This window comes from Pipistrellus hanaki (genome assembly GCF_964339955.1).
Source record: "Pipistrellus hanaki genome assembly, chromosome: 1".
Classification (NCBI taxonomy): Eukaryota; Metazoa; Chordata; class Mammalia; order Chiroptera; family Vespertilionidae; genus Pipistrellus; species Pipistrellus hanaki.
In genome coordinates this window covers 139,962,482-139,988,124 of record NC_140503.1, presented here as the reverse complement: position 1 = coordinate 139,988,124, position 25,643 = coordinate 139,962,482, and the positions used below count along the sequence as shown (strand labels likewise).

The 25,643-nt window shown below is 53.5% G+C and overlaps 1 protein-coding gene across 3 annotated transcripts; it reads right to left on the bottom strand.

The window, feature by feature from the left end:
• Positions 1-20,018, bottom strand: PITX2 (paired like homeodomain 2). 3 transcript variants are annotated; one of them, XM_084872829.1, is made up of 5 exons: positions 19,627-20,018; positions 15,753-15,808; positions 15,178-15,318; positions 3,855-4,060; positions 1-1,295 (listed from the first exon to the last, which is right to left on the bottom strand). In XM_084872829.1, exons 2-5 carry the CDS (start codon positions 15,796-15,798, stop codon positions 732-734), a joined length of 957 nt encoding a protein of 318 aa, XP_084728955.1. In that variant the 5' UTR covers positions 15,799-15,808; positions 19,627-20,018; the 3' UTR covers positions 1-731. The 3 variants fall into 3 exon arrangements, with proteins under 3 accessions (XP_084728955.1, XP_084728956.1, XP_084728954.1); XM_084872830.1 differs by lacking the exon at positions 15,178-15,318 and having other exon boundaries at positions 19,627-20,007; XM_084872828.1 differs by lacking the exons at positions 15,178-15,318; positions 15,753-15,808; positions 19,627-20,018 and adding an exon at positions 4,976-5,904.
• Between the last annotated feature and the right edge of the window lie 5,625 nt (positions 20,019-25,643).

The following is a 25,643-nucleotide window of genomic DNA, read 5'->3' as shown; positions in this document are numbered from 1 at the left end:
TCCAGACCAATGTGTATGCAGTATATTTTACTCCCATGAAATAAAACACTTTTTTTTCTCATATTTGCTGAAAAGTAAAACAATAATATTGTACGAAATGTTATACACAGGGTAGGTTGTACATAGCAGTTTCAGAAACATCATTGCATCCACCAGAGAAACTATTCTAAAACTGATATTCACACATTTTTTTAATAATAATAATATGTTAGAAACATACAGTGTGGCATTTAATATATACATTCCTTTGCTCGAGAGCGAAAAAAATCCTAATCGCTTCTGCATAACATGCTTTATTTTAAAGCCTAACCTTTTAAAAACACTGTTGCGATATTCCTAACAACTGCTTTTTATAAAATTAATTTGACATTTCGATATATATACATCCTTTCCGTCATTTTTTTTTTAATGTTAACAAGGCTAAACTTAAAAAATAACAAGCTTATCGTAATGTTAAAAGGTCCTATCCAGTCAAACCTCCGAGAGCGCGTCCTTTGCAACTTTTGGAAATAACTTTTTAGGGAAAGATGTCAAGACACACCGAGGCAATTCCTTTTGAAATCGAGGGAGCTCCCTCTCTTTCATTCAGTGGTTTCCTTTTCCTCTCCCTCCTCCTTCTGTCCCTTCCTTGAGTGCCCACGACCTTCTAGCAGTAACTCCCAGTCTCTCCGGGGGGCAGAGGGGGCCCTCCCGCCTGGCACGGCGCTAGGATCCGGGCCGGCGGGCGCGGCTCACACCGGCCGGTCCACCGCGTACTGGCAGGCGCTCAGGTTGGACGCCGGGGTCTGCACGCTGGCGTAGCCGAAGCTGGAGTGCTGCTTGGCTTTCAGTCTCAGGCTGGCCAGGCTCGAGTTACACGTGTCCCGGTAAACGTACGGCGGGGTCGGCGGCGCGTAGGGGCAGGCGGGCGTGGGCACGGCCGAGTTGAGCGACGGGCTGCTCAGGTTGTTGAGGTTGTTGAGGCTGTTGAGGCCGGAGCCCGGGACGCCGGCCACCGCCGAGGGCACCATGCTGGACGACATGCTCATGGAGGAGATGGAGCTGGGCGGGGAGAACATGCTCTGCGACGACAGGGGGTTGACGTTCATCGAGTTGAAGAAGGGGAAGCTCTTGGTGGACAGCGAGGCGGACGTGAGGCCCTTGGCGGCCCAGTTGTTGTACGAGTAGCCCGGGTACATGTCGTCGTAGGGCTGCATGAGCCCGTTGAACTGCGGCCCGAAGCCGTTCTTGCACAGCTCGGCTTGCTGGTTGCGCTCCCGCTTTCTCCATTTGGCCCGGCGGTTCTTGAACCAAACCTGGGGTGGGATGGGGTGGGGGAGGGGGGAAGGGGAGGGCAGGGAGCAAATAAGACGCCACAGGTTGGATAAATCAAACCTCAATCCCCGAGAGCACCAGAGGCCGCCTCTTCTTCGACACCAAACCCTGGTCGTCACCGGTCTCCGCACCCCCGCGCGCCCCCGCACCCCCATGGTCTGGAGCCCAGACCAAAGGAGGAAGGAGAGCCCTGGCGGCTCAGGCCTGCGAGGCAGGGCTCTGAACTTCGCCACAAACCCCAGCCGAATGCTTGGTGGCCTGTGGCAGCTTCTTCTCTAACCCGGGCCCTGCTTGGGATCCAAAAACACTCCCCGCAAAAACAAACGCGGGCCAGCAGGCTCCTCCCGCCCTGGCCACCTTGCAAACTTGCTTCCATTCCAAAGCCACACACTCCGTGGAGAGCACCAGGGACTGACAGGGCACCAGAGCCCGCTCCCCCACACAGCCCCTCCCTGCCCTCTGGGGTCTCCACTGCCCCCTTCCACTCCAGGGGAACCTGCACCTTCCCCTCAGCAAACGCCCGGCCGCGACCCCCTCCCTCGCCTAGCAAAATAACCAAGTAAAACCCCAACAGCTCCGTAAACTCAAGGAATTCAGCGCGCATAAACTCCCGACCCCAGAATGGGTTGCTCTGCAGCCCCCACTCACTCTGCTCTCTTTCTTACTCCTCCCCTCCCAGGCCATCTCTTTCTTTCTTTCTTACTCCTCCCGTCCCAGGCCAGGCCCGCGCCCCCTCGCTCTGCTCCTGGGCCCAGACGGGTCTGGGCTTTGCAGGAGGCCCCCTCCAGCCCAGCCAACCCCCCTACCCGCGACCGATGGCCCCGCCACAACCCCGCTCTCAATCCACATTGGACCCGCCAGTCGCCCCAGACGGCGGCTTTTGTGTATTGGAGAGAGGCCTGGTCGGAGATTTCGGAGTTGACACCAGTGATGTTTCACATTACACATCTCTCAGCCGGGCCCAGCCGGCTAATCCGCTTTTTTTCTCTCCCCCCCTTTCCCCCTTTCATTCTTGATTTCCTTTTGTGTCCCCCTTCCTCTCTTTTGCACCCGACTGCTATAAAAAGCACGCCTGCCTCACTCCCACTCGGCTGGACCAGCCCTGGGCTTGGGTAGAGGTAGCGGGAGGGAGCGAGGGCCCCTGAGGGGCGGCAAGCAGGGCCCTGGGGAGGGACTGAGGGGAACCCAGGGGGTTGTGGGAAGGCTTTCCTGAAGGATTCCACGGTATCCACAGATTGTGTTTTTATTTTAACTACTCGCCGTTTCTCCCCTTACGCCACCTAAACTTTGCCCAGGCAAGAAGCGTACGTGAGAGGCCCGTTCCCCTGCTGCTCAGGAGAGCTCATGAGAGACTGACCTTTCGCAGAGCCAGGCAGGCCCGCGGAGCGCTGGCTCCGTGCAGTTAAACTTAAAACCATTTCCAACCTCATCCCGGCTCTTTTACCACCAGCCTCGCCTCACGCCTTACACAGTGCCACCCAGACAGTGTCTTCTTCGTTCCCTCTGCTCTGGGAGTGATTTTTGGCCTTAAAATCTTTCCATCCTTATTGTTATACGCTTCCTCTGTTCTAGCTGGGGGCTCTGTTTTTCTAACCAGGACTTTTTTTTTTTTTCTTTTTCTTTTCTTTTCAGTAAAGCCTCTGGATCCTTTGTGTATTTTCTGTTTCCAGAATCCTAACAATTTTGGAGTTTTGCACCGACAAGCATAAACCAGGATGCTGCTGCTACTGGGTAACTGATTTAAAGTTCTTTTTTTTTTTTTTTTTTTTTTTTGCCCATCCATAATGCACAGATTTGCTACACAAAGGTAAGCCCTTTCTTTGATAAAACTATTTTAACTGGGGGGAAGGGTGCAACAATCTCCTGAGAAAAAGATAAATAAACCAAACTGAAAAGTCTTTTTCTTTTTCTTTCTAAGTGGACCGATTAGCAGGATAGTAGCGTGGGTATTAAAATGGCTTCCGGAGATCACAAAACCAGGGAGTCGGGCGTGAGAGAGACCTGAATGGCCCCAAACCGCCCGCAGAGACCTTGTATGGAGGACGAGACGCCTAGAGAAAGGGCTGGGCCAGGCCCGGCGGGAAAGTTTCCCTTGCGTGTTTCTGGCCGGTTTTCCTTGTTAAAGGCGCACAGGTTGGAGCCTGTTTTCAGCTCCTAGCCTGGGAGGGATTTTATGAGCGCTCGCCCGGCGACTGCAAGCCAGGAACACAATATCCTGTGCAAGGGAATGAATGCCATGTGGCCCAGTGTGGTAGGGCGCTGGGCGGCGTAGTAGCAGCGAGCCCTTGCCATTCCGGGCCCCAACGGGAGCCCTCGGCAGAGCCTCGGATCGGGGAGCTGTAACCTCGCGACTGGGCCGGCACCTCGCGACTGGGCCGGCGGCGAGAGGCCTTTTGCTTTTGCAAAGACACCCCACCCGCAGCCTCCGGGGCGCGGCGCCGCCTCCCGTCGCTCCCTCCAGGTCCCCACGGCCTGCGCCTCCGCGGCGCTCCCCCGCCGCCTAGCCCTTCCTCCCTCCCCCGCTCCGCCCGCGCTCCTACCCGGACTCGGGCTTCCGTGAGGTTGGTCCACACGGCGATCTCTTCGCGCGTGGACATGTCCGGGTAGCGGTTCCTCTGGAACGTGGCCTCCAGCTCCTGCAGCTGTTGGCTGGTGAAGTGAGTCCGCTGCCGCCGCTGCCGCTTCTTCTTGGACGGGTCTTCGGCGCCCACGTCCTCATTCTTCCCCTGCTGGCTCTTGTCCTTCTCTGAAAGCGAAACAACGCACAGCGGTTCCCATCAGCGTGCCCCCACCGGCCACCGGGGAACTCCCGGGAAGAGAGGGGGGCCCTGGCCGGGGAGAGCGGGGAGGCGGCGGGGAGGAGTGTGGGACCGGCCGCTCGCTCGCGTGGCGCGGAGCACTGGCGTCTGGGGGGTGCCGGCGCGGGTGTGGGTGTGCGCGCCCCATCTCCTCCCTTCTTTCCCCATCACCCCCCCCCCCCCGCCGCCGGCGGCGCCGTACGTTTTATTTACATGTTTATCTTGCCTGCGACCGCGACACATTCATTTTTATTGCCCGTCCTTTCGAGCCCGTGTATACGCCTCTGCGCAGACACACCGAAACCTTCCGGACACGCGCCCGCGCGCGTGGTACAGAGACACCCCAGCTTTCTGTACAGACACCCCGGCTTTCTGTACAGAGACACCCCGGCTTTCCAAGAGGTTTGGGAAGGCTAGAGAAGCGGACTTTGGGATTCGGTCTGGCACGCAATTTTTTTTTAAGACCTCTTCTTCTGAGACATAGTTTCAGAGATACATTGTGAACAAGTGGAGCTTCTTGGGAGCTGAAAGCCGAGAGGAGAACGTGGCCCGGGTGGGAGATGGGGAGCGGCCTCTGCGCCCCCTCGGGTGCAGATGCTGTCAATTTTTGTGACCCAAGCGACAGAAGGGAGGCCGGGGTAGGCATAGGGAGGGAGGCCGAGAGACCCGCGCCGTTCGCGCCACCCCAGCCGGGCGGTGGAGGTAGAGCGAAAGGGACGGGAAGTCGTGCGGACGGCCAGCTGCACGACCACTCCCACCACCGCCTTCCCCCCTGGCAGGGCCCGTCTTGCTCGCGGGCCAGAGAGGTCGAGCGTCGCGGGGCGGCCGGGCGGGGGTACCGCGGGGGCCGCGCGGCTCCTTACCTGCGGCCTCGGGGCTGGAGGTGTCGGAGATGGTGTGCACCTCCAGCCTGTGCTTGGCGGAGTCCAGGGCGCGGGTCTGGCCGGGGGCTAGGACCGAAGCCATCGCCTGGAGCTGGGGATGGGGGCAGGCGGAGGACGCGGGGGCAGCCGGCCGCTTGGTCCCTGCTGCTCGGGGCTCCAAGTGCAGCGGGCCTCTCATGCAGCTCATGGGCGGAGGAGCGCGCCGCCCTGCCCGGCCCGGGCCGCGCTGCGCTCGGGGCGCGGGGCGTCCCCGCGGGGTCCGCCGCGGGCACAGCCGGGAAACACACCCCCCGCGGCGCGCTCCAGCCTCGCCGCCCGGTCTTCTTCGGAAAGGCTTTTAATAAGCGAGAGGTTCCAGCGGCCGAATGTCAGCGGGCGAGCGGAGCCATGCGAACGAGGTCGGTCGGGAGGGTACGGCTCCGGGGCTCCGGGCGTCTTTGGGGGAGCAGCAGGCTTGCAAGTTCCAAAGCGAAACGAGAGTGGGCGAAGACCCCTTTCCTTCCTCGCCCCCTCCCTCTCCAGAGGACCCCTCCAATGGGGACGGCCAACGCCGGGCGCGCTCCGCCCGCCCCCCGCGCGCAGCCCTGACAGCGAAGTGTCAAGAGTGACAGGGACAGGTAGCTGACATCGGATCCCCGCGGCGGCGGCGGAGCCTCCGGACGCTCCCTCCGCGTCGGGCACACGCACGGCCCCGCGGATCGTGGGGCTGGAGCCGGGCCTCGCCGCAGCTCAACTCAGCTCAGCTCAGCTCCCGGCACCTGGGCCAGCGGAGCGGAGGACCGGCACTGCGGCTCCCCGCTTCCCTGTTGGCCTAACATCTTAAAAACCAGAGGCGGGCTTCCTGGTGCCGAGACGTCATTTGGCCACGGCCCTCCCGCCTCCCTCCGCCTCCTCCCAGACCCTTCTGGTGGCCGGAGTGACGTGGCTCTGGCCCAATCAGGAGGCCCCGAGCTGCGGGCGGAGGGACCGCGCTGCTTGCACCTATCAGCTCAGTGGGCTGGGCCACTACCTCCCTGCGCCGGCAGAGTCTACACCCGCTGGCTCCAGCCCGACTGAGCGCGATGGGCTTTTTGTTCGGGCGGGCGGAGAGGTGGAAGGATGAGGTGGGAGTAAAAAGGCTCGGGGAGAAAGGAGCTGGAAGGTACACGGGTCAACAAGGTACCCCCTGCCCCCTTTCTTTTATGTCTCACTTATAGCCATTTTCACTCCAGAGGTGTTTTTCTTCTCCTGTATGGAAAGGAGACATGCTACTGAAAACCAGAAATATTTTTTTTTTAAAAAAACACCCACAGATCACTTCTCCGATCTTAGATTTTTCCAAACAGCCTGTCAGGCGAATGCTGCACTAATCTGAAGAAGCTTTGTTTTAATTGAAAAAAAAAAAAAAAGACATATCCCTTAGAAGGCAGGCTAATAAATTAGAAATCGAGAAGCAAATGGACCCGTCAAGAGAAAATTACCTTGACTTTCAACGAACAACTGTTTGGTGGTTCACTCTGGATTTATACAAGAATAAAAAGTCGCCTCAGATCACGTTCTCTGTAATGCTTATTAGTCCCCAGACAGAAAACACACAATAGAATAGAAACCCTAGCCCAGCATTTTCAAAATGCTGAAAGCTTATCCATTCTACTTAGCGTTGATTAAGACACATATCCTAGATCTTTCAAATTCCTCGTACACTGTATTAAGCTCGTCCTAACCAGAGAGAGAGCCGAGCTTTAAATTCGACTCTTGTGTTTACTTTATTATCAATCAGATTGAAATCCATAAAGCTTGTAGAATCAACAGCCTTGAGCTAATTATATATAAACTATGCTTTAATGAGTTTCCATACAATTAAGAATGTTGCCAAATAACCAATTTCAAGGATAATTTTTGTCTTCTTTTTCCCCCCCTAGGAAGCTCAAGGCTGTCTTGAATTGTTAAAGTCCAAGCAGGCAGAGGCGGTAGGGTTTGAGCAAAGGACACAAGCGTAGGAGAACCCTGGGCCAGGAAAGGCAAAACCTTATTCATTTATATAAACAAAGGAAATAGAACACCTTTGGCGACATCCAACCCTTTGTAGCACTATTTCCACATCAATTTAATTTCCACGGAAGTTAGAGAAAGAAACCCAAACACATTATTTAAAATAATTTTTTTGAAAGTCCCTTTGTCCTCTGGCTTGGGTCAGCTGGGGAGCACAGACTAATCTCCCCCGGGCTCTGCATGGGCGATTGCTTTATTGTGGAGTTAGTGTTATCATCCCTGGCTGTGTATTTGTTTGACGTTACAGTCAATGATTTGCAACATCAGTATGGGGTATCTCCAGAAAATCCCCTCCCCGTCCTTGTTCACAAGATTGGGAAACGTATTCGGTCTGGGGCAGCATAGATGAAACGGACTACAAACACGTTTGTAACCTATGTGTCTCCCCTTTGCCCTGCTCCCCACCCCAAACCCTATCTGCAACTCCTCTCCCATTTTAAACATGCTTGAGAGCAGTCAGAGGAACCGTAGGAGAATTGTTCTCCAGACTAGTCTCTCTCCACACAAGTACCATCCTACTTTAAGAAGAATTCAGCTATAAGGGGGGAACTTGCTTCATAGTAAGCTTTAAATCAGCATTTCTAATTTTAACCTTTTGTCCCAGTTCACCCCCACTCCAAGCATACACACACCTACCCAGAGCAGAATACATCCCCGCTCTGACAGGTCTGCATTGGCTGAGGTTCATACTTCCAGCCATATTAGGTCCTGCAATCTTATCGTTAAATTATACATATTACACCGGCAGCCTGTTGGTAAAGAAGGTTAAATTAATTTACATTCTGTTCATTATCTGGTGCTTAAATGACGCATTTTATCCCTGAGATTTGGAGGAGAATCTCCTCAGACCCCACAGCGTTTCGCTGAAGACAATGCTCTTACATTTGTAGTGGGTTTTAATCTGATAAGACTTTAATTTGCTTAAGTCTTTTAAATAAGGGTTTTAGATGTTTCCAGCCATTTTCTTATTGAATTTCCTCTAATTCCCCCAAGATCATAAAGTATATGTGTAAAGTAAATATTTCCTCCCCTTGAACTGGCAGCCGATGACCTGTAACTAAGTCAATATGAATGCAGCTCTTTTCTGCCCAATGTGTTTACTAATCATATTCCAGTTTCTTCTTCTAAACCTTAGCAGAGCTGCGATCCCCACACTACTGTGCCCCTAAGGCCTCATTTCACGAAGAAACCCCCATTACATCAAAGGAGGAGAGATTCCCCATCACAGTGGGCACTCAATTTTTGGTGCGAGCTCAGGATGTTTGTCCAAACTCCTTGCTTGGGAGAGCCGAGAAGCTCCACAGAGCCAGACGGATTTCTAAACACATCTCTCATTAAACCCGCAGAATTCTGATTTAAGCTCAGGTGGCTCTGCTTGACTAATAGAACTTTCATCCGGACAAATGCACACCACGAGGGACCTAACCCAACCTCCAAAGTGGGTGAAAAACCCAAGGGCAAGTGGCAGCACCTGACAGTGCCAAAGGGCGGGAGACGGTGGAAGTGCTGGTGACCTTCAGGCAGCCTAAAAGCCTAAAGGGACAAGGAATCTTAAATTGTGTCAATCCACTGCAAAGCCAAGTGGGACATAAAGACAGTTATCTGGAACTCCCTGATTAGAGAAAAAACACAGCTGTACACACATATACCTGTAAGTCTATAGAATGAAACACACACACACACACACACATATATATATATATATATATATATATATATATATATATATATATATATATATATATATATATATATATAAAATCACCCTCAACCCCAGCTCTCAAAACAACTGAGCTAGTGAGGTGTTTCTTCACATTTTTTTTTTCGAGCCAGAATTTCAACTCTCTCCTAATCAATTAATCACTTCAGAAACTCTTGTCTGAGAGACACACTTCGCAAGCCTGAGATTTCACTCCGTGGGTGGTAGGAGTATAATAACACGAAAAGTCTAGATGAGGAAAAACAAGCGTGCCGTGGGGAGCCGGGAGACACTTCTCCGTCAAAATGGGGGTGGTTGTGAGTAATTTTGGAGATTTAATTTACCGAAACCATATGGGTGGGTACGCAGGTACAGGCAGCACCGATAAGGTAGAAGTTGAAAGCGAAGAAATCGAATGTATTTCGGTTCAGCACTAAGCCCTTCTTTGGTTGGTTCTAGAAATCGCTATGTCAGCTTTCTGCACAGAAATTAGAAAAACTCAGCGTGGTCCTTTCAGGGGAGTCCGAGGTGCACCATGGCTTCCCAGGACCAGGACAGGAAGCTCGGTGCGAGATTAAGTTTTTGTGTCCCAAGACATCAGGTATCGTCTCAATTGGCTTTTTCTTGCTCATTCTTTCAAATAATAACCCTTGAGGAGGGAAATGTGTGACACCTGGTCAGGAGAGTTCTGAGCTGGTATTTGCCACCGATTACCAGCCTTAAAGTCTTATTTAATTTCACACTCTTTAGTGTTAGTTGCAGAAAAACCTTTCTGGCCATCACCGCAAGATTGGCCGGGCTGTGCTATCAATTTCTTAGTTGCAGCGGCCCAAGTACAGATAGGGACACAAACAAGGGGCCAATGACATTCGGAAAAAGAAAAACGTGTCCTCAGAACTCACCTGGAAAATGACTCCATTACATACCCCCCTGCGCTGTCAGGCCTCAGAGAGGCGGGAGCCCTGCTCAGTCAAGGCCAGCTCAAGGACGAGGCCCGCCTGGGATTCTGCTCGGAGACACGTGAGGGGCGTGGGTGCGCCAGCAGTGGTGTCAGGCGCAGAGGTCAGAAGGAGACCTTGCACCCTGCCCAAGAAGTGGCCCTTCCTACTCTCCCTCCTCTTCCTGGCTTCCCTCCGCACAAGAACTCAATCTGGAAAGGGCTCCCTTTCTACCCGCTTCCCCTAGCCGTAACCAAACATTAAAGGCTTTACTGTAGCTAATTTCCGTCCCCCTCGTTGCCTAAATGGAATAAAAAAAACCTGTTCCTTTATTTTGTAAAAAAGGGGGATGCATTTTTTTTGAACCAGAAGCCTGTAGATGTACTAAACAACACCCGCCCTCGCTAGGTTCGTGCAGTTGGTCCCCCTGTGTCTGTCCCCACACAATCTGCCGCTGGAGGTTTGGTGCGACTGGGTGAGAAAGTGCAGGTGTCAGGCGTAGGGCCGGGGAAGAGAAGACTGAGGATTAGAGGAAGCATCATCTTTTCATGTTAGCATGCTATCCCTACTAGCAAGCTCCGTCCTCCATTACGGGTTTATTAGGCTCTCATTTAATCTCGCAATGACTTAGTCATGGAAAAGTAAAATAAAGAGAATGTATAAATGTTAGGGTAAGGGAGAGAGAGAAGCGGGAATAAGATAAACATCAATATTCAGGTCCAGAGAGAGAAGTGACAAGGGACTAACTAAAGTCACTTAAAAAGAACACAACACAACAAAAATTGGATTTAAATGCTTTCTTTTTTTATGTTCTCCTTTTCCAGCTCATGTTCGTCTCTTTTCTATTTCTCTTGCTCTCCCTTCTTCCCGTCTTCCCTCTCCCAGACATGCTAGTAGCTAACATTCAGCATTAGTTGTCATGGTGACCATAAATCACATAAATCCAAAAATACCCACCTATAATCTGAGATGAAGCTTTTATTTCCCTAGCGAAATAATATTTTAAAAGCTGTCAGCTGACAAAAAGGGAACCCAGCTCATTGTAGTAACCCAAGTAATATATTACTTCTAAAGATTTAAATTAAAATGTCAGCCTATTAAAAACATGCTGGGAGAATCCTGGGCACTCTTCAGGTCAGATCCCCACAATGAAGTTGACTCCATCACTCCTGATCACTCTTTAGCACAGACACACAATTTTGCCCGCGCTCTCTCCTTCTGCCCATGTATTCCCTTCTGTCCCAACTACCGCGGGCCAAGGGAGCCGGCTCCTTTGACTGAACCTTTGGAAGACCTGGTGTGTTGGTCCTCTGATATCAATCATTTCCCTAAATGGAAGATAAGGGATTTGAGGGGGGGGGGGAGAGGGAAGAGAAAGTGTGGTTGAGAGCCATAATGAGGGCGACTTCTTAGAAAAGCTGAGAAGAAAGAAACGAAGAGAGAAGGATGGGTGAGGGAAAGACCAAGTAGTGGAGAATGGAGCTGGGAGGCCAGGCCCTGTGGTGAAGGCTAACCCAGGAAAGGTAGGTAAACTCTGCCCTCTAGGAGGACACTCTCCCACGTGAAGCCCTGGTGGTGGTGGTGGTGGTGGTGGTGGTGGTGGTGGTGGTGGTGGTGGTTGTGGTCGTAGTGGGGCAGTGGCGGGGGAGGGGGCAGCCGCTGTTGGGCCTTTTGTCTTCCACGTTGGGCTTGTTGTCTTTTGCCTATCTTTGGATTACAGGGTATTCGCCTAGATGAAGAGCCATTAATTACCCATTCAGTCAATATTAGGAAGACCACAAAGCTTTTTACATAGGATTAAGAAGACATCAGATTGCTCCTTTAGTATATTCCTGCTCACGAATAAGCTTTCGTTATACATTTCCTTTTCCCAGGAGCCTCGCTAACAACCGCTGCATATATTAGCGGCATATTAGCAGCGGGCCGGAGAAACCGGCTCGCCAGCCCGGCCAAACCTGGGACGCACACCCCGATGGAGCGAGGACGCAACCTGGGTCTGCCACCGCGGGCAGGATCCGCAGGGACCGGCCACCTGGGGACAAGTGTCCAAATTCCCCCTCGTGGGGAACACACACACACAGAAGCATGCACACAGACACGCACGCTGCTTTGGCGGGGAGTCCACGAGAAAACGCACATCTCCTCTCCCTGCCCAGCTCTTCCCTCCCCTCTTTGCTTCTTGCTCAGAAGTTAATGCGCCTTGGCAGGCCCCTGATCTTGTCCCCGCGCCGCCCTGGGGAGCCGGCTACCCTTCTGAACACCTCTCTCCCCCTTTCTGTCAACGATGAGGCCCCGAGCCCATTCTGCGTTCCGTTCCGCAGCAGAGGGCCTGGGTGCTGTCGCTGGGGTCCTTGTTGGCATTAGAGTCGCTTCATGACGGCGGCGGGAACCAGGGTTGTTTGCTTTCAGCGGGTACCTTGGAACCCTCGTTAGTATGTGCTCGGCAAACATTTGCTGATCCAGGGATTGGGTGTGTGTGTGTGGGGGGGGGGGGGGAGGGACGCGGGGAGGGAGTCTATGGCCGCGGAGGCGGCGGGGTTATCCCGGGTCTTCCTAAGAAGTTGGGGTCCGGACAGTGCTGAGGCCCCGAGAGAGGGAGTGTGTCTCTCAGCTGGGACTCCGCACCGGGCTCAGGACCCCTCCCAAGGAAGGAAGTTTTACAACATGAAAGACCAAGGCCAAACACTTTCAAACCGGCCACGGTGGCAAAGCTATTTAACAATTCAGGGGCGCCGCTGGCGGAGGCCGGACAGAGGTCCCCCACCCCAGGTCGGGTCGCTAAGCCAGGTGCCCAGACCAAGGGGAGGCCGCTCGGACGATTCAGCACGGAATCCGGAGCCGCCGTCTGTCCGGGAACTGCAGGGTTCCTGACAGGGGAAGTGCACTCAGCCCAGGCCCTTCCAGAAGGTCACGGCCGCTTTTTGAATTCCGAAAAGGGGTTCCTTTCAGGACACCCCAAACCAGAAAAGGCGAAGGACCTCGGTGCTAGGGGGGGTACGTTCTCTGGAGCCTCTAACCTCTTACTTCGGGTGTGGGGGGGGGGGGGATTGCTTAACCTGCCACCTCTTCCTGGCTCCACTTTCCATGTCTAAGCCATTCCTCTCCCCGCCTCCCTCAAAGCCCTGGCCTGGGAGGCCTGGCTGACCTCACCTCCATCTCTTTTTGGGGTGTGAGCCAGGCTGGGGGTCAGCTTGTTAGATTTCAAGGGGACCCGGCCCTGCAGAAGCCCTCCTGCCTTTCCAGAGTGTTTCAGTCTTCAGTGAGGACACGCCGGGTGAGGAGAGGGAGGGCCAATAATAGGATATACTGGCTCTTTTTTTTTTTTTAACTGCATGTCATATTATAAACATTTTTCCTTTTAAAAAGCAAAAAAAAAAAAAAACTATTAAAAAACAAAAGAAAGGAGAAACATCTCTTTCTTTCAAAAGCAGGCTACAGCTAGGGGTTGCTTATTATGTAAGTTAAATTTGCTCACATTTAATCAAGAGGATGCTGGCAACCCTCCTTCAAGGGAACTAGAGGTTTTTTTTTTTTAGGTTTACCAGATCCCTAAAAGCCAATAAAGCTAAGACGTTCAGCATTTCTTACTATCCCATGCCTCTTCCTCACGAACACGAGAGGGTAGCAATTTTCTCTTTTGGTCTGAAAAGTAGAAAAGAGACTACTCCTGGCATTGCAGGCAAAGAGCCCTTCACCCGCATTAAAATAATCTGGGCTTGAGAGTAATGGTTATTTCTAGTTCTTTGTTTCTTTGCTAATTATCAAAAGCGAGCCTGGGTCTGCCTGCCAGGCCTGTGACAGGTCTCTCCAGCTAACCGCTTCTTTCCCACCTACGAAGCCCCTATCCCCACTCCGGGCTTCTCCCCCAGGGGGCCCGCCTCCCTAGCTCACTGGGAGGCCACCTGTACTCAGAAACCCGTCCTGGGGTCCAGGAGCCCTGTGTGGGGGCGGGGGGGAGGAGGAGACACGCTGAGTCTCTGCAGCTCCCAGCGAGGCGAGTCCGCGCCGGGCGAAGTCAGAGCGGGGAGCGCCTCTAGTCTGGCTGGAGCCAGGGCTGAACCCGCACAAAGTGTTTTCCCCGGGAGCCATGGCTGCTCTTGATTTTTAACCATATCCCAAACATACTTCGGTCTAATAATTTATTTTTACGACCGATTATCAAACAGAAGAAGAATTTAACACAATCTTAATGACAGAAATCACCCGACGTTATCTCTGCCTGGCCCCATTTAACCCCATGGGGTTAATCCCGGACAAGTGAGCATTTAACTGGCTCAGCGGGAGGACTCCGCGACGTGGTGCGGGGGTCCGGGCCGGTCTGCTCCGGACCACTTTAGACGTTTTATTTTAACAAATGATGTTGTTCTCTCTCTCTCTCTCTCTCTCTCTCTCTCTCTCTCTCTCTCTCTCTCTCATTCACCGGGAAGCCCGAAGGCAGGGCCTTTGTTTTCTTCTTAGGAATATGGTTTGTTTACTTGGCCAGGGTCCCAATTCGCCCCCCTCCCCTCCCTCTGGCACCCATTACATTTGGATCCTTACTCTTTAATCCGGAAAGAGGGGGTTAGAGGCTGAGGGCTGGGGGTGGCGGGAGTCGCTCTATCTCCTCGCACTATCAAAGGTCAACAACCTCCTGAGGCTAGGCACTTATTTATTAAGGAGCCTGGAAAACCCAGAAAATAGAGGAACAGTCGGTATGAGTTTTTTTCCTGCATTCCAAAAAAAGCTTGTCCTATCACACATACACACACGCACGCACGCACGATCAAAGGACCCAATGTATCCGAGGCCTGCGCGACGGGTTGGAGACGTTTTGAGTTTTGCATAAGCCTGCAGGCTTCGAGCAGCACCATCCCTTGACTCATCCAGAATGAAACCAGCCCATCGAGCAACGACACCGCCAAAACCCGAGGCCCTGCAGCCGGCACAGCCCGTAGGTTCGCGTTGACAGGGGCGCGCACACTCCGTTCCACCCTGGGCTGGTGCGCGTACTCGCTGCCCTCCGGCTCAGCGGGCAGTGGTCAGCCCCTGCACCTCCGCGGCCAGGCAAACCCCCGCCAACGCCGGCCTCCCTCGCTCGCCTGCACGGTAAACCCCGCACCCACCAGCCTGGGCGGGGCGCGGCGGAGAGCCGCCAGGACTGGCTGGGCCCCTAGCGGCGCTGCCCGCAGTGGGTCGCGCCGAGCGACAGAGGTCGCTGTTGGACCACTTTTCCACTCCCGCTGGAGGCGCCGAGGTAGGTCGGGGTGTGCCTAGAGGAGGCCACAGGGAAGCAGAGAGAGAAAGCGAGAGGGAGAGTGGTTGGGTCTCCTCCGGAGTGCAGTATGATTTGGAGAAAAGGATGAACGTCCCCGGGACGGCTGTTTCCCGTCGTCCCACCCAGAGGCCAAGTGTCTAAGTGCCAGGAGCAGGAGCTGCACCGGTCCGGGGGGCTCGCCTGCTCACGTCTCGCCCGAGGCCCAGAGGCCCCGAGGCGGGTGCCCAGCTCGCAGCCTGCGCTCCGCTCCCGGCCTTACCATGGGCGCCGGGATGCTGCCGCGGGCTGAGCTTGCTGTGGGCCCCCTCTTTTCGATTCTCGGGAGAGTCCGTGAACTCGACCTTTTGGACCTCGGAGTCTTTGGTGGAGAAGAGGCATTCCACGGCCGCCGGCTGCACGCCTGGGCCACGCGCGCCGGCCCCACGTGCGCGGAGAGAGCCGCCCCGGGCCGCCGCCGCGGAAAGGAGCGGGGTTAGGGGCGTGGGGGGGGGGCGGGGAGCGGGACCGAGGAGAAAGAGGGGACAGAGATCAAAGACCCAGTTAGAAAGAAGAGCGGAGGGCACTCCCGTCTCCGGGATCCTCTGGGCCACGCGGCGCAGGAGGCATCCTCTCTCTGCGCCACCCGGGTTGCCAGCCAGCAGCTCCCGTTTGGGGGGCGGCGACGGGGAATGGGCCTGGGGCTCAGGAACGCAGCAAGCGTTCTGATTTCGGGTTCTGATTTCCTTCAATCCTTCCTTCCTTTCTTCTTTCTGGCCCCTTTGGGGAGTGCCCCACGCCGCGGCCTCACCGTCGGGGAGTGGGGCGGGGGGACAGGGCAGGAGAAATGAGTCTTACCTAATTGCACACACGCCGACACTAGTTTGCGGCAGTTGGTCTCCATCCCCAGTTATCTACAAAACAGAAGAGGAGGGCGGTGTGCGGCGGCGGTCCGCGGGAGCACAGGGCTCTCAGGAGGCTCCTGGAGGAGAGAGGGGAGACTCCCACACCCACCAGTAGGCGCCTACTGTGTGCTGGGTCCTCGGACCTCCCAGCCTCTGGCTGCCCAGATCCAGACCCAGCCCAGCCCGGCCCGGCCCGCGGCGGGGAGGGGGGGTGGAATGAGTGGGAGATTTCCCTCCACGTCCCAAGCGAATGGGCCCACGGGGCTCTTGGCCTATAAAGCACGCGCGTTCTGGGGTCCAAAGCTGCGGAGCCGCTCTCGAGGGGTCTGTCGGGGGTTAAGAGCCCTTCTGAACACCATGGTAACCTTGGCAGAGGCAAATTTGGGGGGAGGGGCGGGTGGAGAGGCTTTTTCTCTTTTTCTCTTGGGGAGCTGTGTGCCGAGGCCGCCGCTCCGCACAGTCCTGCTCTGTGAGTGGGAGCTCGGCACACACTGGGAGAATGTCAGAGTCCACTTGCTCCCGCCCTGGCCCGCAGCGGCCCTCGGTTTTCTGCAGCGAACAGGACTCCAAGGCTCTCGGCCTCGGGGTCTCTCCCGCAGCAAGCCTTCCCTGAGCCTCTCTCTCATCCATCAGGAGCTAGTTTTCCATATTTAGCCACACTTCTCCCTGGAGATACTCACCCGGGCCATTTATTTACCCTGAAGTATGATTTAAGATCACGGAGGAGAGAGGCGGTGTGGCCAGAGAGAGACGGAGGAGAGCAGGGCCAACGTCCCCAAGGGGTTTTACTGCCCACCGAGGATGGAGCAATAGCCCCGAGACGGGCTGCCCCATGGCTCCCCCTTCTCCTCCTAGGCAACCCCAAATCTTTTTCAGATTTCCAACCACCACGCAGCTAGCCTAGCGTTTAGCGCGCTCCCCTCCTTCTCCGCCACAGGCAAACCAGGAGAAGGGGGTGGCGAGGGGCTCTGTGGGGTTCAGGAGAAGAGGAGCAGCTCTTTAAAGTCAGAAGAAATGAAAGAAGGCCCCGGGGCCCCGCAGGACCGTGGGATCTCTGCGCCCGCCTCCTCCCGCGCTCACCAGGGTATGCCTGCGGCGGGAGGGCCCGCGGCCCTGGAGGAAGGGCCGAGGGTGGGCGAGGGCGGCGCCCCGCCAGCGGAGGGGCAGAGGCGGGCAGGCCGCTGCGGGTCTGCCTCGGGCCTGAGTCGCATTTCCCTGCTCCTTGGCCCCTCCTGGAAGGAGCAAGGGCCTCTGGCCAAAGTCGCTGCCCAGAGGAGGGACAGCGGCGTGGGGGATCCAAGGGTCGAGACCCGCCAAATGGCTTTCCCACCCGCCAGCGGGATCAGGGGGCTCCGCGGCTCTTTGCTGCGGGGGCCCGGGTCCCAGAAGTAGCAATTTGGCGGTCCCAGATTTAGTGATTCTGCAGTAAAATCACAGGATTAGTTCCTGATTGAGATGTCTGTTCGTGAGATATTACAAAATTCATTATCACAGCTTTCTACTAACTCGATATGAAGTAACACAGATGGGATTTTATTAGTCCAGACTTCAAATGTTTACTTATGATAATTTCGGGGGAAATTTGCATGTCATCATCATTTCGATAATCTTTTTTTTTTTTTTTTTCCCTCTTAGCGTCTGAACTGGCTGCATTATTAGCCGGTGGCCGGAGCATTGCAGATGGTAACTGCAAATAGTTTTTATTTTCTAAAAGAATGAACTATACAAAAGAATGGCCACACCACATCAAGTCAGTCAATTATTACACGCATTCTCCCCCACTCCTAAGCTTCGGTTCTGTAGACCAAACAGAGTAATACAAAACAAATTTTCAAGAATTCTCCTCCAAAGACTGAAAAGAAGGTCAAGGCCCGTTCCTTAGCTCCCTCCTGGCGTCCTTGTGACTTGGGGATTCACTTGGTGGTCAAAATGAGCCCGGAAACCTGCATTTACTTATGTGTATTTTTTAGTTTAGTTTAGTTTAGTTTTTTTGCTTCGTAGAATGACCAGGCCTACTAGATGAATTAAATTCAAATAAATAAGGAAGATAATTAAAATTTTAAAAAATAAGTTTCCAATTCCTGCCTGCTGATCCTTAAATGTGCCCCTGTCAAGACGAGTCTTAACAAGACAAATTTGGCTGTGAGATTTAGGGTCTAGCTTCCATGGCTAATCTCCCAAATTAAGATGTGCAACTTTTACTGATGGAAAGTTTTTACCCCCAAAGTTCACGTCCTTGTTGGAGAGTATACGCCAGGGAATCCTGCTTTGTCCAACTGGAGCTTTCTATTGTGAGCATGCTAGAAGCACCAGGCAGCTAACACAGCACCCGGAACCACAGAGGCCACGACAGGCAGGCACACACGAAGAAATAAAACATTTTGCTTAAAAGGAATGTCTAATGATTGCCGTAAGAAAAATTGCTGGGAAAGGAGAGTACTCATAATTCCAAATCCCTTTATATTTCCTCCCCTTTCCTTTCATTTTGATATCCTCTAATAAAATCTGCAATGAAAAATTTAGAAATAAACAGCACAAGAACATATGTTTTAAATGAACTAAATTGGGGAGATTAGCCAGTAAATTAATTTGCAGCAGGTAATTATTTAAGGACATCAAAATACTGCACAACACAGTCCTGTAGTTTACCAGGGTAAGCCTTCTTTTAAACCAATTAATATCGATGCTTCAGGAGCACTTGAGGAACGATGCACCTGAATAATTTAAATATAGTTTTGCAGAGATAAAGTAGAAACATTCCATAAATGAAGCAGCTATTTAATTTTTAGGGAAAGTTTGATTATTGAATTATTGCATGGTTATTTTGTGTTTCATTAATAAAAAATCTTCAAGCTATTTCGCTTAATTGCTCTGTTTCCTTGGGATAATTGGTATTAGAGTTTTAGATGAATTTCCTCCAAAATGATATTAAAACCATCTTTAATTCTTATTAGTAGCCTATAAAAAATTCAAGGGCATCTCTCTAAACTAGGTTAATTTTTTCATTAAAATGTTTTCAGATGTATGAATTCCTATTATTTTAATTTACTATAGCAAAAATATTTTCCCACTTAGTTTACTTTAGTAAGACATAATCCTTGCATACACAAAAAAGAATAAAAATCAGACTACCTTATGATGGGTTGGTTTCTAAATTGCTTAGGAAAAGTAAAGCCATTACATTGGAATAAAAGAGGAACGTATTTCGCAGATTCGGAATCAATCCTTTTCTTACTTGACGTTTGGAAGAGTCCCTTTCCGTGCACCCATGTAAAATGTATCTCTCGAAAGTATAAGACCGGAGTTGACTGGTGATCAATTTAAAGGATTTATAATCCGAAGTAATTGTGTGAGTTTGGCATCCAGTCCTGGCTCCCAGGTAATTCGTTTGGGCCTGAGAGGTCACTCACTGCCAGTTAAGATGGAATCTTTTTTCCTCCCAATTGGTAACAATGGGAAGGGGGCTAATCTTCCAGTAGCGAAAACTTTGTACCCGGGCCCTTTATCTCGAGAAGGCTAATCCCCAGCCCGAGGATCTGTCCCTGCCGCGCTGGCACCGAGATTTAAGGGAAGGTACCTCTTTTTAAATGCCAGCCCTGGTCTCGCCTCCCCCTCGACTTCAGCGCCCCGTAGATTGTTCGCGTCTGTGACTGGGGACGCGAGGAGCAGGGCTTTGCAAATTCTGCCTGCCTCGGGGGTGGGGAGGATGGAGGGGAAGGCATCCCCAAGAGCCACAAATCACCTCCAAGTGAAGATTCCCCAAAGTGGAACAAATTTGTAAACTCGCATGATCTCACACCCTCGCGGGGCCGGCGGCCTCCACTTACCCGCTCCCGGGAGAGGGAGGAAGCTGCCGTCTGTCTCCGTGTCCCGCCGCTTCCCGGAGAGATGGCCCGCGAGCCGGGGGCGCGGGCTGCACCGCGAGAGCCCGAGAGCCGGGGCCGAGGGTCCGGCGGGGCTCCCGAGGGCGCCGAGGTTCCGGGGAGTCGGCGGGGGCGCGGGGAGGGGGGATTCCGGGGTCTCAGCCGTCGCCGGCGGTGTCCTCCCGCTGCGCTCCAGCTTCCCCGCTCGGGCTCCCGCTCGCTCTCTCCTCCCTCGCTCTCATCCCATTCTGCGCCCTCCGCTCGGGGCGGGTGGGGAGCGCCGTGACGTCAGCAGAGATTCCACCAAACTCCGCTGCCCCGCGGCGGCGGGCGGCGGCCGCGCCGGGCTGCGCGGGGAGCGGGAGCCGGCTCAGCGCCCCGGCCGGCGCGGGGCGGGGGTGGCGGGCAGGGGCTCCGGGAGGCGAGGCGGGGCCGGGGACCGAGAGGCCTGCGGGAGCCGGGGAAAGGGCTCGGGAGAGCGGAGGGAGGAAGGAGAGGGAGAGGGAGAGGGAGCCGGGCGGGGCGCACAGACAGGAGCCGGCGGGCGCTCGCACTCCCAGGGCGGAGAGGAGGACGCGGAGGGAGGACGGGAGGGGGAGGAGGAGAGAAAGGAATCCGCGCCAAACCGGGAGCTCGAAGGAATCAGGCAGGGAGGGAGGGCCGGGGCGTCGGGGAGACAGAAAGGTACTCCTGGGGAGCCCGCCGCCCGGGACGGATAGGGAGGCACGGACGGGGAAGAGTGCCCCCAAGGAATGGAACAAAGGAGGACAGTGTGTAAGGGATTGTTTGGGGCGAGGCCTGCGGGGTGTGAATCGGAGTGTGCGGGTGTGTGACCTTCTCGCAGGCCTGCAGGGCTGAGGGAAGAGGTCACGGAGCCTGGGTGTAGGGGTGGATGGGGTGGGGGCGTGTGTGTGTGCGGGGCGGGGGGGGGGACTGAAGGAAGGGCAGGAGGCTGGAGGTAAGGTGGGCAGAGTGGGGCTGAGAGAGGATGGATGACCCAGGAGAAATCTGGAAAAGTGGGGTGAGTGGGGGCAGTCAGGAGCGAGCGAGAGAGCCAGACCCAGCACCCAGGGCCTGGCCACAGGCTCCCAAGGTCAACGCGAGGGGAACAGGTCAGCGGCGGCACCCAGGGTCCGCGCACGAATTGCACGCAAAGAGATCGCGCTGGACAAGGCTCAGGCCCTCGCCGGGTCTAGAATTTCCTCCGCTGTACCTACACTCCGCGAGTTCACTCCGGGTCACGGCTATCTCATTTTTTAAAATGACGAGGTTAAGGTTCTCGTTGAGCGCGGTATTGAATTGCACGGGACGTTGGCGGGGGTGGGAAGGGACGTCCCCTCAGATCCACATGCTCTCCTAGAAGTCGGAGAACAAGTGAAGCGAGAGAGGAGGTCACTTTCATCCCAAAAGTGTGTCCTCTTGCTTAAACCCTGATGTTTCGATGTCTTGACTGGAGCAAGGCAGGGAGCAGGATACTGGTGCTCAGTCTCGCCCTGGGATGAAAGGGCTATGCATAGGACTCTCCTGGAAGCCCAGGTGTGAGGGCTTCTGCCAGGCACCTTGGGCAAAGTTCTTGCAGTCTCAAGGGCATCCTGTTCATGCATGTGTTTGGAAAGCGCTGGAAAACAGCCATCGCTCTCGCTTGGGGTCCCCCCCCCCAATATTAGTTCCTGCATAGGAGCAAACAGGCAGCCAGGTCTGCCATGAAAGAGCCCTCCCCGCTGCCTGCCCCCCCCCCCCGCCACCCCCAGAATAAAGTTCTCTCTAAAAGTTGTATTGCTCTTCCTAAACCAATTCTCGAAATTTTAGGAAAATAAAACGACTTGTGAGAAATGTACATGCAAAAGGCCTGCCATTAGAATAATCCCGGCCACCACATAGGTTTGGGGCTTTTCCTGCGTTCTGGGGGCTGTCTGGAACATGTTATGTGTTTTGTGGAATCACTCCGTGTTTTGAATTCATCTGAGTTAGCAGTAAAAACAGGCAAACAAACTCGCTCAATTTGTTTTGAATGCTAAATCCCTTCACTTTTGAAATAGCTAACAGTCGACAGATGGACTCATTTTGTGGAAAGGGTTAGCTTCTTGAGCCACGGAAGAAAACTGAAGAGAGAGAGATCTACATTCGAAAGCCGTTTCTGAGCTTCACATAACATCCGTGAAAACTCAAACCTTCTCCCTCTACCAGGTGACCATCCCAGACAGTTTTATTTAAGGGAAGAGACTGGAGCGGGAAATGCCCACGTGCTGGTTTTTTGTTTGTTTGTTTGTTTTAATTTTAATTCCTCCCCCTGTCTCCGGGTTTCTGGAATCTTGCTGAGGCAAGAAAATAAAATTTACTCAACAAGTCTTACAATTGAAACCTAAAGTTACGACATTTTCTTCTCTGCTTATCAAAGATTTCTCCTACCCCCCACCCCAAATAATGGGTTCATGTCCTTCCCCCCCCCCTTTTTCTTTTCATTTCATAGAGATTAAGAGACGCTCAAGCAGAAGGGCCTCGCCTTCATCAGGTGAGTGGCAGGAATGGGAAATCTCAAGTAAAAGTGGTAAAGGAGTGAGAAAATCAGAGACAGGACGATTCAGAGACCCGGAGAGACTGGGGAGAGAGAACACGCAGTTCTGCGGGTGCAACCCCAGTCCCCCCCCCCCCCATCCCATCCCCTCTGGATTCAGAGGTTTGCTAACCTGGACTGGGAGGAAAGGGTTTGGGGAAGCTCAGGACCCCTCACCCCCCTTCGGTCTGGAGTCTCGCCTGCCTGAACCCTGGCCTGGCGGGGGCCGGTGCAGACCCTGCTCTGAGGTTTTGGGTCCTCGCCTCGCCCAGCGCCCGTGCAGCTGAAGTGAGCAGCTGGTGGGAAATGCAAATGGCTCCTGGAGAAATAGGAGATACAGAATGATTCTCATTCCCTCCTCGAGTGTGTGGAAGGAGCTGGACATACGTTTCACGCTCCTAATCCTTCTTTTACATTTTTAGTCATACTCCTATTAAACAACTAATTAATGCCCAGGACCACGGGGGAATACATTAGGCATGCAGCGGGGAGGCAGGGTGCTGCTTGGGGGGTGGGGGGGCGGGGTGGAGGAGGGGGGCTGCACGCCGCCGAGCTGATGTAAGATGTGGATTTCAGGGTTTCCCTGTCAGAGCAGAGATGGAATCGTGGGCCCTGGCGTCGGGCCGTGGCAATCGTATTTAGGCTCCGATGACTCCAAATGAGAAAGGGGTGGAGGGAGCGCCCCAGCAGAGCGAGCACGCGGCCCTGCGGTTGTAAACACGGCTGCGGCATCAAAGGTACCAGCAGCTCCTGCAGGGCCCGGTTGCCTGGCTGGGGAGCCGCTGACCTCCCCGCGTATCTGTGAATTTCAAGGCTGTTCCAATTTGACATAAACAACTCGGGTCGGTTCCTCCTGGTATTCCTTGATGAGACTCAGTACTCTAGAATATCTCTAACATTTCCCCCCCTCTGGTGTGCACATCATTTTACTTTTCAAAAAAAAAAAAATTGAAACAAGTCTGAAGATAATATCCTTTCACTGGACTGTTTTCCCTAGCTCTTCTTTCTGTCTTTCCTACCATGGGGTTGACTGTGTGTGTGTGTGTGTGTGTGTGTGTGTGTGTGTGTGAAGGGGGGACACCGGGAAAAAAACATCCCCTCCCCTCCAATCCGCCAGGAAGAGCGCTACTTGGCTGAACAGGGTCAGAGACTTTTCAGTGAGATTCTGAGTTATACCCCCTTCCTTTCATATTTGGAGGCAAGTGACAGAACGGTTAGAACAAGAATCACACTGCAAGGCTCCGGGAGGACACCCCGTTTTCTGATCAAAGAGGGGCGAGATGGGGGAGAAATGTTGGGTGACCCCGGCCAGCCCTCGGGCACCCAGAAAGTCGGGATTTGGGAAAGGTACAGTATTATTTCACCAGCCCGCGGGACGGGGGCTGCGCGCTACCATTTACTTTCTCACTCTGGGTTATGATCTCAACCCCGGCAGGCGATTTCCCCGGCTCCTTATCTGACAACAAGCGAGTATGTAAATACCGATGGCTGGAGATGTTTAACTGCCTCCAACGTTATTGATTTGTTGGCCGTTCTAAATTTTCTCGCCAGTCTAGGTCTTGTTTCCGAATCATCTCTTCGGGCTGTTTGATTAGAATTTCCGATGCTACAATACAACAATTGTTGTTGTTTTAATTTTATTTTAAAAAGGCATTTAAGATGAACCAGTTGATTTGCATATAAATTAAAACGACTATGCGTTGTTGCCTGTTCCGGTACTGTATAATCATTTTGAAATTAGTACTTAACCACTAGAGCTAAAAGAATAGATAAATGTCTGTATTGACTTACTAATGAATTGCCTAATTAAAACGTCCCGGAGATGTGGGGCTCTGGAAAGATGGTTAAATCAAGACATTTTTTAGGGAGGGATGAGTGCGTCTAGGGTGGGTAAAGGGCCGCTGTCTGGAACTCATCAGAACGGAAATTCGGTGGTTCCGAGCTTCCCTTTGGGAACCCCGGTCCTTCTCCGCTGTGGCTGATTTGGTGCTTGTTTGTAAATAATACACGAAGGGCAAGGAACGCTTGGTCGGCTGCAATCGCTCCGGCCCCTCGCTCCGACCCCAGGTCTACCCCAGAAGGGCCGCATCCCGGGGCGGCGGGGCGGCCGGGAGGGAGGCGGGCGGCCGGGCGGGCTGGCCAGCCTTCCCCTCTCCCGGCCTCGCCGGCCGTCTGGTCTGGGCGAGCGGCGGCCGCCAGCTCCGCGTGACCCGAGCGCAGGAACTCCAGCCGACAGTAATAGATATGCTAACTGAGCACTTACCTTCGTCCTGAGAATTAGGAATAAAAGGTAGCTCTTGTGAAGAGAGGCGGTGCGAAGGCACGCTCGGAGTTCAGAAAAGGCTGGCGGCAGGGAAATCTGTAGCCTGGGGGCTCGCCAGCACCAGCCCCTTTCATTTCAAGCACTTATTGATTTGCTGTTGTCATCGTTGGCGACGCAGAAGGACACTTGAAAGAATTTCTGATGGGGCTCTGATCTCAGAAAGGAGGTGACCTGCCTAGGCTCTCACCAAATTCTTAATTACCACATCAACTGCTTTTTTTTTTTTTTTTTATCCCCCTCTCCCCCAACACCACCTCCTTCCCCCCCAGTGGCGACCGAGTTTGCTTATTCTTAACTTTTTAATGATTCAGAAACTTCCGTGCCTCCACTGGCTTCCCTTTCGCAGAGGTTTTTCTACTGGAGTCTGCTCCCTCCCTGCCCCAGGGGAGGGTCTGGATGTTGACCCCTCTGACCTTTGGCACACCTGGGCCTTTCAAGATCTCTCAATCTTTTTAGCTCTGAGGAGGGAAGGCCCACACGCTCCACGGTGAGCACCCACGTGGAGAGGTGAAGGCATAGACTGCCCTCAAATTCAGGGGATCTCCCCGGCATTTCCTTTCAGTTGCCTCTTGAAATCTGAAATGCCTTGCTGGTATCACCGTAACTCATAGTAGGTCTCCCCTGCCCACTCCTTTTTCAAAGCTGTAGGAACATGTGTGCAGATGTGCCCACAATATCTCCATCCACATTCTTTACCAGACTGTAGAATAGATAAAGAGGAACTAAGGAGGGGGGTATGTCAGGAGTCAGAATTCCCTATCAAGGGTCCCTCGGTAGCTTGGGCTGGCGTCTACAGTGAGACATGCAAGCAGGAGGCCCCCAGGAGCCTGCACCGTGGGGCAACCGGGAAAGCCACAGGAAAAAGCAGAATAATTTCAGGATTAGCTCATTAGAATGAAAATGATGTCTCTGGGTTTTGTTTGTAACTATCTAGTATTAGTACATGCGGAATTGGCAGGAAAAACATGTGTCACCATGGTTATTGTGATCAGAGAGGAGCAATATCTGGGCTCATCAGTGAAAAGAAGGTGCCCCCACCCTCCCAAGTCTACATAGTTCTGTGGTTTAACTTCATCTATAATAGTGGGAAGAGTTACGACATAG